The sequence below is a fragment of the Fringilla coelebs genome (genome assembly GCF_963513975.1).
Source record: "Fringilla coelebs genome assembly, chromosome: 7".
Classification (NCBI taxonomy): domain Eukaryota; kingdom Metazoa; phylum Chordata; class Aves; order Passeriformes; family Fringillidae; genus Fringilla; species Fringilla coelebs.
In genome coordinates, this window is record NC_140035.1 from 1,583,662 (window position 1) to 1,595,763 (window position 12,102).

Consider the following 12,102-nt stretch of genomic DNA (forward strand, 5'->3'; position numbering starts at 1 on the left):
GGGAAATGAAGCTCCTTCAGATCCCAACATGAGCACGGTCACTGGAGAGCAGCCCACCACTGTGACATTTCAATCTGAAAATCTGCGGGGCTTAGGTCATAACAGAACCACCTCCTCCTCCCTGGCTACTCCAGCAAACCTCTCCCTTTTACTCATTGGTAACCAACTTTGTGTTTATAAAGCAATAGTAAACATTGTTAGCCATTGTCAAGGCACAAAATAATAACAAAAACAATAATAATAAACCCTCAAATGCAGGGTCAGAGTTTCATCCACTTATCTGGAAAAACAGATAAGGACTTTTGAAGCTGCCATAACAATCACACTGTGGGTAAAACTCCCAGTGAATTCAGTGGCATGGGGTGATTACAAGCAGGTGGCAATCCAAGATGCCCTTTCTGGAGCCAGTGAAAATGAAGATTTTGAAGCCCTTAATCTGGCTGCTCCAGCCCAGACCTCCTCGAGTGTGCTCACAGAGCCCAACCAGTTCCACCACAGAGCTCTGTTGTTATCCAGCTCCTTCTGCTTTTTCTCCAAAAGCAGAGTCCACATCTGCAAAGTGGCAAAGTCAGCATTTACGCTTGCCCCAGCTATTTGGCATATTTTGAATTTTTGAGGATTAATTTTGTGAACAGTCAGTGCTGTTTGACTGCAAAGCAGACAAAATCCTTTGGCCAATGAGTACAAGTCTGTTTGCAATTTTGAGGGGAGCACTAAAAGATCCATCAGCTTAGTTTGAAAGGAAACCTGAAAGTAATATACTTCATTTATCTTCTTAGTCTAGGATATGGACTCTTTCCTTTAGTTATCTACGTGGAATCATGGAACGGTTTGGATTGGGAGGGACTTAAAGATCCCATTCCACCCCTTCCATGGGCAGGGACACCTTCCACTGTGCCAGGCTGCTCCAAGCCCTGTCCAGCCTGGCCTTGGACATTCCAGGGATCCAGGGGCAGCCACAGCTGCTCTGGCAATCCCAGCCCAGCCAGGAATTCCCAGTTCCCAGTCTCCCACCCATCGCTGCCCTCTGGCACTGGGAGCGTTCCCTGGCTCCTGTCCCTCTGTCCCTTGTCCCCAGTCCCTCCGCAGCCTTTTACCCTCCCTTGGATGGGAACCAAGCGCTTTCCCTTCCTCAACACGACTGAACACCACTTCCTCAACACCACTGAAATCCAAGCGGGCTTATTTTCCCCAGAAACCTCTTCAGAGGTCACATTTCGGTGACAAGCCGATACTCGGTTCTCCAGAATTCTTCCATAGGTTAATTTCTTGGAATGCGGCATCTCCAACCGCAAGGGCTCTTTCTGTCCGGGATGCTTTTTGCCGCGGAAGGAAACCACATTCCTTATAACACACCACGTAATACCAGAGAATCACAAGCAGATAAATACACAAACAAACTCAGCAGAGCCCGCTAAGTTTGTGTTATTCACAGCCGAGCGCAGCGGGGACGGCCGAGCAGCGGCTCCGCCGTGAGGCGATGGCCGCCCTCACCCCGCCCTGAGGGCGATGGCCGCCCTCACCCCGCCCTGAGGGCGCTGCCCAGCGCCCTTTCCCCGCCTCTTCCCGGGATTTCCCCGTTTTCTCCACATTTGCGCCCGTTAGCCCCACCGGGGCTCGGCTGAGGGGCGGCTCCTCCCTCAGCCCAGCCGGACACAGCCAGACACACCCCGGTACCCCGGCGGCTCCGCCCGCGGCTCCTCGGTGTGTGAGGGGGCCGGCCGGGCCGCTGCCCCTCCCTGCCCCGGGCCGGGAAGCGAAAGCGAAAGGCGGCCCCGGGACGGCTCCGGAGGTGCCTGAGGAGCCCCCGGCAGCTGCGGCAGCCCCGGCAGCCCCGGCCGCGCCCCCCGCCCGTCCCGGCCGCGTCCGCCGGGAGCCGAGCGGTGAGAGAGGCCTGGGGTCCCTTGGAGGAGTCGCGGATAAACCAAAGAACAACTGTTGTTCATTTCTGCTTTCACTTTCCTTTTTTTCCCGCAGAAAACTGTACAGAAGTCTCTGAATTTTGGCTTCCCGATCCAAACCGAAAAAGGACTCCGAGATCCAAACCCTCAGTTTCAAGCCTCTGAGTGGCGGCGGTGTCGCCTCAGAATCAAGGTGAGCATTCCCAGGTGAGAGGGGCAGAACTGGCTCGGGAATTTGGGCTCCTCCAGCTGGGATTTCAAGGTCAGACCTGTGGAGTCTCCAACTGTGAAAAACGCCAATCACTGTTTTTTAAAATGTTAAAAGTTTAATAATAGTAAAATGCTTATAAAAATAGCAATACAATTAGAGTAATAATAATTTGGACTATTTGAATTAGGACAATTTGAGACAATAAAAACAAAGAGTTACGGGCATCTGGGTACCTTTTTCTGGGCAGTATAAGCCCAAAAAAGGACCCACATTGACAGAGGATTAACCCTTAAAAATAACAGCCTGTTGCATATTCATATGTGTCGTACATTATGTATAAATTCCATTCAAACACAGGATTCTGCCTGGTCATCCTCAACTTCTTCCTCATAATCCTAGTGGCATCGTCCTGCCCGAGTGAGGCAGGAAGAAGTTCGTTTCTCCTGATAATGGAGCAATAATTTCTCTAAAAGATTTAGGTGTCCTGTGACTGCTATCTCAGTGCGAGTCCTTTCTTTAGAAAAAAAGAATCTTACAGAGCATAGTTTCTATTTTAACATTTTGTTCTAACCTAAAATTATATTTAGTTATGTTCACTATATTATTCGCAAATATTCATTTTAATATTTGCGAAAAGCCAATCATAAAATCCATATTTTTCACACAACCTAAACCTTAGAGGATCAAACCTTGCCCTGGCAGCCACAGATTGGCTTGGGAGCCTCTGCACTTTGGCATCTCCTCCTGGTCAGTGGCCTGGGGGCTTGCCCAAATTCCTTTTTATCTGTGTCCACAAAATGCTGTGGCAATGGATTCCACATTTTAAATTATCTGCTGTGTGGAAGTGTTTCCATTTGTGTTAAGCAGATTTTGTAGAATCCTAGAATGGTTTGGGCTGGAAGGACATTTAAACTCATCCAGTGCCACCTCTGCCATGGCAGGGACACCTTCTGCTGTCCCAGACTGCTCCAGCCTGGCCTTGGGCACTGCCAGGGATCCAGGGGCAGCCACAGCTGCTCTGGGAAATCTATTCCAGCTCCTCCCCACCCTCCTAGCTGGAATTCCTTCCCAATATCCCGCCCAAATTTCCTCTTTCCCAGTGGGAGCCATTCCCTGGCTCCTGTCCCTCCATGCCTTGTCCCCAGTCCCTCTCCAGCTCTCCTGGAGCCCCTTCAGGCCCTCTCTGAGGTCCCCTTTTCTCCAGGCTCTCAAGCACAGGACACACAGGCTGTTCCCAGGTGTGTAACAGCACAGAAATAGTCTAAAGGGAAATACAGAACTACCAGAGCAGCAAAGTTTGAGCTGTGCACTGCAGAATTCCTCACATCTGTCTCTGGCTTTTATTTCCTTGTAAGGAAGGAGGCTTCAGATATCCAATATCTGTCACTTTTGCTTATGGAATTACACATTTGTGTTTAAAAACTCTTTCAGCTCAGCACAGCTTCTGGTATTCCTGATATTCTATTGCATAAAAAATCCCCAAACAATACACACAGTGTTGTGATTTGTTTCCTGTTCCCTCAGGTTTCCATGGATTTTACCAGCCCCCCATCATCTCTACAAGACAATGGTTTTGTAAGTATTTCCTGGTGTGCTGCCTGGGAGTGAAATCTGTATTTGACTTTTGTATTTCTGACTGAAGGTTTGTGCTCCTGCTGCTTCTGCTTGTCTCACCTTCTTCCACCCTTTAACACTGGGGACATTCCCCATTTCCACCCCCTGTTTCCATAGGGAGAATCCCATTCCCAAGATTCTGCGTCACAGATCCTCCCAGAATTTTCTGTCCTGCCTCTCTTGCTCATCTGTCTTTGTGGAGGATTTTAGGGGAATTTCCCTTTTCCTGGGATTCAGCTCCAGCAGTGCACAAGTGGTTTGGATGGGACTTTCCCTGGCATTTCTTGTGTTTTCTTGGTTATTTTTTTTCCTTCTTTCAGGATGTGTGAAACCATTTTTTTAGTAAAAAATCCTTTTTCTTATTATCTTCCAGCTGTTGGCACGTGCACCCTTTTTATTCCCTGTACTCAATCCCTGGAGTGAAGGAATATTTTTCCTGCTGTAACTAAGACACAGATGGGTATTTCCCTCTTGCTCAACTTGAAACTGAAAGAAATACTTCCTATTTTATTATTTTTAGGAAATACCCAGCATTACAAGAGAACTGACAAGATCATCTAATTCAGATATTTTCAATGGATTATCTAATTTAGACCTTTTCCATGCCTAAATTTCATGGTTCACATTCAAGCTTTATGTAATCTTGAGTAAAAAGGGAGAGAATATTTCAGCAGATCTTTTTGGATATTTTTTTTTTCTGTAGAATATTGCAGCCATAGAAACAAAACAGAACAGAGATTTCTCCCTCTTTGGGCTTTGCAGTTTCCTTGCCCCTGTGAACTTGTGCCCTGAATTTCAATTCTGAAATGGTTCTTTTATCACCTTCCTTGATATTACCTTTTATTACCCAATCTCCCTGAGCTTGGAGGATCAAAATCCCATTTTCACCTTTATTTTTTTTTTATTGGCAGCTCCTCCTGGAGGAACTGCTGAGAAAGCACAGAGCTAAACGTTTGTGGGTTTGAGGGGCTTAGTTCTGTGTGGAAGAACATGGAGACAACTTGATTTGTTATTTAGCTAAATATTAACCTGTGCATTTTAGCAGTTAGATAATTAGTAAATAATAATGGCTGGCCAGTAATTCACAAATTCATAATTTTTAAAATCCTGTCCAGCCATTAAAATAATTCAACAATTTGATCTAAGTGGATGATGTTTTAAATTTTTTTGGTTAAACTTTTAAATTTTTTAAAGGTTGTTTCAGAATTGTTTGGGGTGTCTCAGTTGTTGCCCAACAGAGGAGAAAACCAATGTGTTCCTCTTCTCTCTGCAGAGTATGGTACCCATTGTTCCACTTGTGTCCACTTCCAGGACATCCCTGGAAGAGATGGAAAAACTTCAGGAAGAGCTGAGGATATGGAAGGCAAGTTCTCTAAAGCACATGGAATCGTGGAAATTTGCTAAAAGACAGAGATTGGTGCATCCTTCTAAGATCAGATCAAACCCCCCACATTTATAACATCCTTAATTTGTTCTGCTCTTCCATGCTTTGTGCTTGTGTTGATCCCACTCTTGTAAGTTGAATATTTATCCAAAGCGTTAAAAATTAACAAAGGGCTTACTTAAGGTTTTGTTTGTTCCTCTAGAAATAAACCTTTAAAACATTTAAAATCTTCTTTTTGCTCTCCAGATAAGAGTTGAAGATTTTGAAAAAGCGAAAGCTGACCTTATTTACTCTAAATCAAGAGCTGATGCAGAGTGTGACAGAGCAGAGAAGGAGCTGACAGAGCTGAAGGAGCAGGAGAAGCAGCGTAAGGACAGAATCACCAGCTCTGAGGTGTGGAGGGGGCTGCTGGTGTTTGCAGGGTTGGGAAGGAGCTCTGGGGTGGGGAAATGGGAGGAACATTCCCAGTTTCACTGGCTTTATCAGTGTGCAGCTGTACTGGTCAAATGTTCCACATGGGTTTTGCTGCATTTCAATTTTTCACTGGCAGGCAAAGAGACAGTGCAATAAACTGAATCTGTATAGGGATGGAACCTGACAGAACCAACCTTCCCCCTTCCAAGGTTCTCCCCTACAGATGAGTTTCAGGTCTGGGTGGAGGGGATGAAGCCCAGTGGGGTGATTCCACTGCTTTGCAACTCCCTGTTCTGTGAGAGGTCACAGCACCCAAAGGATCAGCATTTCTTAAGTGCCAGTGAGCTGGGCAGGAGCCAGGCCCTGACTGAAGAGTGTTTTTCCTAGAACTGCTTGGTTCCAGAATCCCTTGGTTCATTCCCTCAATATTCCACATGCAGGAACAGCAGAAGGTTCCACAGGCTGCCAGTAAGGTGCTTCCAGTGAGCTTTGGTGAATCACTGATGAGAAATTAGAGCTTCAAGCCATTACAATATAGTAGCTTAAACACACTCAGGTTGGGGAGAGATTTTCTGAAAGCTGATTTTGGTTCTTTAATGACAAAAGTTTGGATTTGTACCCGGGAAAGGTCATTATCACCATCTGGCTTTGGCCTTCAGCTGATGGGAAGTGCTCCAAGTGTCTGCAGTGGTTGCTGACTTCCCAGGAGCCACCTTGTGCTTGTGGCTGGCTGGAGCTGACATCATCTGCTCTGTTTCCTTCTCATCCTCTCACATTCCCTGTCCAGGAAATCCTGGATTTGCTCACAGAGCTTTGTGTCCAAGCAGGATTCCTTGTTCTGGAGGAATTATGGAGCAGACAGGAGGAAGGAGAAGGACATGAAGAGGGAAGAGCAGCAGCATGGCAGAAACTGCCCAGATGTTGCTGAAATATATTTTTGTCTTTATTTAAGTGTTTAATTTTGCATTTCATCTTTCTGGCCTGTAGCAGGAACTCTTGCTGCTAAAGCAAGAAAACGCTGAGCTGAAAAAGGAGATTGAAAAGCTCAAAGAAGACTTGGAAGAACACAGTTCCCAGGATAATCCGGTAAAGGAGGTGGAATATTTGGAAATTGGTTTTCTAGGAGGGCAGATTTTTATTTTCAGAGAATGGTTTTGGTTGGAAGGGACCTTGAATCCCATCTCATGCCAACCCAGGGTCACCTTCTCCTGTCCCAGGGTGCTCCAAGCCCTGTCCCAGCTGGCCTGGGACACTTCCAGGGACCCTGGGGCAGCCCCAGCTGCTCTGGGAAACCTGAGCCTCCCCACTGAATCTGTCCTTCTTAAAGGCTGCTGGGGCCACTTGTTCAGCATTTGAACCTCTACTAATTTCAATATGAAATTAACCTGAAAGTTTCTTATTTTTCCTGGTAAGCTAGTTTGAAGCAGGCAGAGGATATGGAAATAAATCCAAGAGGTACTGAAAGTGTGACAGGATTTAAAGCAAGCAGACATTGATTAAATGGAAGGCAGTGGAATCAAAAAATATTCATAGCATTGGTAATATTCAAGTTTTCTTTTTCTTGTGTCATTTCTAAAGTTGGAGATGAAAAAGAAGGTGACAGAAATGAAACTGAAGTTCACTCACCTGGAAGAGATGAAGGATGATGGGGCAGATGTGGATATGGACACCCACTGTGTCTTTAGGGTGGCCACAAAAACCCCCTTCAGACTCAACCAGAACCAGGCACTGCTGACTTTTGAAGATGAAGAAGGTAGGATGTGTATTTTAATTATAAAGTTAATGTCTCTGATGTATTTCACCTGGTAGTGGTGTGGTTTCCCCCAAGGGCATTTTGAATGGAACTGGAAAAAATCTTTTGTTAATATTTTATACAGTAAGAGCATCTTTTGACAGCTTAAAATTTTGCTAGTCCCACTCAAAACCTATTTTTATATGTATAATTAATAATATATTTGCTGTACTTATTGTATATTATTTAAATAATGTTGGTTTAAATTATTAATGTTGATATAATATTTTGTTATTATATTATTTGGCCTACATAATATCACAGAAATTTTATGGAAGTACCCATGGATGCTTGGGATCTGGTTGCCTAATCATTATTAATTTCTCCTTTACTGATGCAAAGGGAGATTTTTTTTTAAGAGACTGGGGACTAATTTGGGGTTTAAATGATTAAACAAAGCTTTCCATATCTGATTTCCCTCAGTTGCCCAGAGGCTGACAAAGATGAGCAAGCACTGTGTGAACCTGGACAGCAGAACAGCAAATGTCACAGTGAAGCCTTTTGAGCTCGACATGGGATTCCAGTTTGAGGTAAACAGCTGAAATATGCAACTCTCAAAATCTGAGCTCTTTAAAAGCTTTAGATTCTTTTTTTTTTTTTTTCAGTGTGTTCAGTCACAAAGTGCACAAAAATTTGGTATTTTTAGCTCCACATCACTGTCTCTGGAAAGAAGATCAACGTTTCAGACATACCTGAGCTTCCCATTCCTGAAGATTGGATGAAAGACAAACTTGAGCTGCATTTCTACAAAACTGAGCAGGCAGAAGGAGGAGGAGAAATAGAAAATGTGACCTACAACAAGAGGTCTGGGACAGGTGTCATCACATTCCTCAACCCTGGAGGTAGAGTCTGGAATATTTTCTTCTCCAAATTCAGGCTCAGTTGTCCATCCTGGGCTCCATTCTGGGGTCACCACTGAGTGTTGCAAACTCTTCCCACAGGGAGTTCATGGTTCCCCTAGAGATGTGGGGAAATGAAGCAGTTTTTCATCACTCCTTTTGGAGCAAACACAACCTGCTCACAGTTCGTGACCTTTCTTTCAGAACTTTTCCCAAAAAAACCATTTTTTTCCCTCTGCATTGCCAGACACTCATACAAATCAGGAAGATGTTTGATTTTAGCTCCTGCAGGACAGTGCAGTTGGACAGGCACTATTGCCCAGCTGGATGGAATTCCATGATCAATTCCACATCCACTTGGAGCAGCTGCTTCAGATTTCTTTCAGAGCTTTGTGGGCATTTCATGATTTTGCTTTTTGTTTTGGAAGTGCCAAATCAACTTTTTGAACAATGCACATGAAGAATCTACAGGTGTGCCATCCTACATTATTTGGATGAGCCTGGTCATTGAAATGTTTATAAAATACTGGTTAAATTATATTAAATAATTAATTGGCTTTTTTTTTCTTATTCTCTTACAGCAAGCTACAACTTTGTGGGATGTACTAAATACCCTTTCTGTGTAGGGGAAAAGTGGTTCATCATTTCTGTCTCCCCACATTTTGATTTCCACTTGAGGAAGTTTCAGGTAAAAGAATCTACTCCAGGCTGATAGAAGAGATAAGTGGGAAATAGGAGGGTGGGCAGAATTTTCACTCCTTTTGTGTGAACTTCACAGCCAGAGTGGGTGTGAAATAGGCTGTTGAGTTCATGTGAAGCTGCAATTTGTTTTTAAAGGGTGTGCTTGTCTTTCTTTGATTGAATTATCTCAGCACTCCCCACATGGCTGTGCTGGGCTGTTTGGGAAGGAGGTAAAGCACAAAGCTCTGCCAGGATCCCAGAGTCCCAGCAAATACAACATTTGCTCATCCATTCCTTGGTTTCACTCCTCCATTCAGCCCTATTGTGACTCTGGCACACAAAGCTGCCTCATCACACTCTCCCTCCAGCTGTCTGCTGCTTTAGGAGTAGATGGTGATCAGGTCAGAATTGTGTCTATAATTAGGCCTTTGTAATTAAGGCATGGGCTGCAGGACACACAGCTGGTATGGGGCATGTCCTGGCAGGGATTTTATGGGCTGGTGCTGTCAGGAGCCATCAGAGCTCCCCAAATCCAGAGTGTGGCTGCATTAAGGAGTGCAGGACACACCAGTTCAGGTCTGGGCTCAGAATCATGGAACCACAGAATCTCCTGAGCTGGAAAGGACCCACAGGATCTTGGATCCAGCTCCTGGTCCTGCACAGACACCCCAAAATCCCACCCTGGGCATCCCTGTCCAAGCACTCCTGGAGCTCTGGCAGCCTTGGGAATGTGCCCATTCCCTGGGGAGCCTGGGCAGTGCCCAGCACCCTCTGTGGGGAGAGCCTTGCCCTGAAATCCAACCTAAATCTGCCCTGACCCAGCTCCAGCTGGTGTTCCTCTGCTCCCAGAGGGCAGAGATGGGAGCTGTCCCTCAGGAGCTCCAGACTGGGATGAGTCTCCCCTCACTCTCCTCCTACAAACCAAGTGCCCTCAGCTGCACCTCCAAGACCCTTCATGGTAGTGTGAATCCAGAATTCTGCTCTTTCCAGAGAAATTTCCACTATCTAAAGTTTTCACCTCATCAGAGATCCCAGCCACCCCTGAGAGAGCAATTTCATTCCCATCTCTCCCAGTTCCTTTGAGTGCACAGCTGCTGTATAATCCAGGTTTGTTCTTTCTTCCCCAGCCACACTGCAGGGTTTCCAAGAAAACCATTCTGCTGAAAGGAATCCCAGAGGTGGAAGAGGATGAAGAAAGTGTGCAGGACATGATTGAAATTCACTTCCAAAAGCCAAGCAATGGTGGGGGGGAGGTAGAGAAAATCAAATACCTCTCCAGAGGAGCAGCCTATGTTTGCTTTGAGGAGGATACTGAGAATGCCAGCTCAGAAATCACAGGGGACTCATGAAGTTCTGAGCTTTTGTTCCTCAGGGATTTCTGTAGATATTGTGCTTTAATGCTCTGAAATTGATACTGTAGAAAAGGAATCCCTGCCTTCCTGCCTTGTCTCGTGGCACTGGCTTTGCATAGGGACTCAGCAAAACTCCCTGCCTGTGTCACAGATTAAAGGCACAGACCAAGCCTTCAGCAGCCCCTGGAACAGCTCAGATTTTCTGCAACTTTGCATATTTTATACCTTGCAGACTTTAACATACTCCAGAGTGGGATGAGTGGATTATTTCTTACATTACAAAAGCCACATTTAATCCCAATCGAAGCCTCCTCCCAGTTCTGCTTTGTTAGTGCCAGAGCCTCAGAAGGTGGCTGTGACACAACTGAGGTTTCAGAGTGCCACCAGAACTCAAACACCTGAAAGCATCCTGTAATTTCATAAAAGCCACGTTATGAAATCAGTGATAGAATTAAAATAGAAAATGGGGCTGCAAAACCAAGAGATTGCACTTAAGAAATGCCCTGGCATTTGCTGCCTTTAGCTGTTCGTAGCCTGCTTTATTGTTTGATTTTAATATTTGTTTCTGCAGTTAAATTTTCCTAAGTTTTGTTCATGATTTTGGTTATTTTAAACTCTTTCAGCCAAGGATTGAGCTGATGCTGGTTTTGTAACAGTGCTGCTGAACAGCCCTGAGGGATCTGGTGATCCCAGGCTGGGGCTGGGAGGGCTTGGAGAGAGTAATTTTCCAAGGAGGAATGTTTTAATGTTTTTTCCTTTTCTGCTCTCATCCTTGGAAAACAAATCCTCCTCTGACTTTGCACTTTGCCATCCTTGGGGCCTGAAATGGTTTGGCCCTAACAGTCTTAACTCCAAACTAACATGAGCCTGACATTGGAAATAATTTATTTTTGGGGTATTTGACATCTTGATGTGCGGGGAAAGGAGAGGGAATACCTCAGGGGTTATTATTCCAGACAAACTGTTAATTGGCAATGGATAAAAGTTGAATAGGGAAAATTAAAAGGCTGCAAACACCAGAGTTTATTTTGAATTTGCTGTCAAGTGAGAAACATGTGACTGTAGCACCTCTCACTGTTTAGGGCATGCAAAGGCAGGGATTGATTACCTGACCACTGTAAAATAATAATAATTACTTCAAACAAAGTAGTGCTGAAGAATTTACAGAAACTGTGCACTTTTGCACTCTCAAAAACTTGGGAAGATCAGACACCTTAAAAAGAGAGGGGGAAAAACCTGAGAAAGGTAAAAAATGTCATGAATTTCAACTGTATCTCACTGATAAATATTGAGAAGTAAATCCTTTAAAAGTAAAAAGCTTAAAATTCTCATAAGGTGTGACTCATGAGGAGTAGTGAGAAGCTGCATCTTTCAAAGCCCAGAAAACAAATCAGATTTTGCACTTTAAAGACAATGTCTGTAAATGTCTAACCTTTGTCCCTGATGAATTACGGCCTGTGATGCTTACCCTGTTAAATTTTAAAGCAGCAGTGGTGCTTTAAAGGCTGGAGACTGGTTTTAATGATGGAAAATAAGGATAAAGCGTCAGTGATGTGTCTATAAATGTCAATATCCTTTTTCCCTCCCCACTGGGGTGACTTTCTCTTGGGCTGGGAGGCTTTTATTCCCAAATTACACACAGGGACACGTCCCAGCTGCAGCCTTACCCCAACATTGGTGTCCAGCCAAACACGGGGCTGTGTGGGACCACGGGAGCTGTGCAAGTGCAGCCTTTGGGGTGCCAGGGGGGTGTCCCTGGCCATGTGGGACAGTGGGAAGGAATTCCTGCCTGGCAGGGTGGGCACGCCCTGGCACAGGGTGCCCAGAGCAGCTGTGGCTGTCCCTGGATCCCTGGAAGTGTTCGCTGTCTGTGTACGTCCCTCTCCCTGCATGTCCCAGTGCGCACATGTCCCT

General features: G+C 45.1%; 1 protein-coding gene across 3 annotated transcripts; it reads left to right on the forward strand.

Moving 5' to 3' along the window:
• Nucleotides 1-1,606: 1,606 nt before the first annotated feature.
• NMI (N-myc and STAT interactor) lies at nt 1,607-11,654 on the forward strand. 3 transcript variants are annotated; one of them, XM_084209090.1, is made up of 11 exons: nt 1,607-1,883; nt 1,978-2,108; nt 3,637-3,687; nt 5,000-5,089; nt 5,357-5,503; nt 6,512-6,610; nt 7,103-7,277; nt 7,740-7,846; nt 7,963-8,158; nt 8,737-8,843; nt 9,964-11,654. In XM_084209090.1, the coding sequence occupies exons 3-11, from the start codon at nt 3,643-3,645 to the stop codon at nt 10,183-10,185; spliced, it is 1,188 nt and encodes a 395-aa protein (XP_084065216.1). In that variant the 5' UTR covers nt 1,607-1,883; nt 1,978-2,108; nt 3,637-3,642; the 3' UTR covers nt 10,186-11,654. The 3 variants fall into 3 exon arrangements, with proteins under 3 accessions (XP_084065216.1, XP_084065215.1, XP_084065217.1); XM_084209089.1 differs by having other exon boundaries at nt 1,978-2,094; XM_084209091.1 differs by having other exon boundaries at nt 1,978-2,094; nt 6,515-6,610.
• The last annotated feature ends 448 nt before the right edge of the window (nt 11,655-12,102 follow it).

What these genes read in the sequence shown, in the direction of transcription:
- NMI (XM_084209090.1), top strand. Translation starts at nt 3,643, where the DNA reads ATGGATTTTACCAGCCCCCCATCATCTCTACAAGACAATGGTTTT. An exon ending in AAGAGCTGAGGATATGGAAG is followed by an intron (nt 5,090 to 5,356) that starts GCAAGTTCTCTA and finishes TTTGCTCTCCAG; the next exon opens with ATAAGAGTTGAAGATTTTGA. An exon ending in ACAGAATCACCAGCTCTGAG is followed by an intron (nt 5,504 to 6,511) that starts GTGTGGAGGGGG and finishes TCTGGCCTGTAG; the next exon opens with CAGGAACTCTTGCTGCTAAA.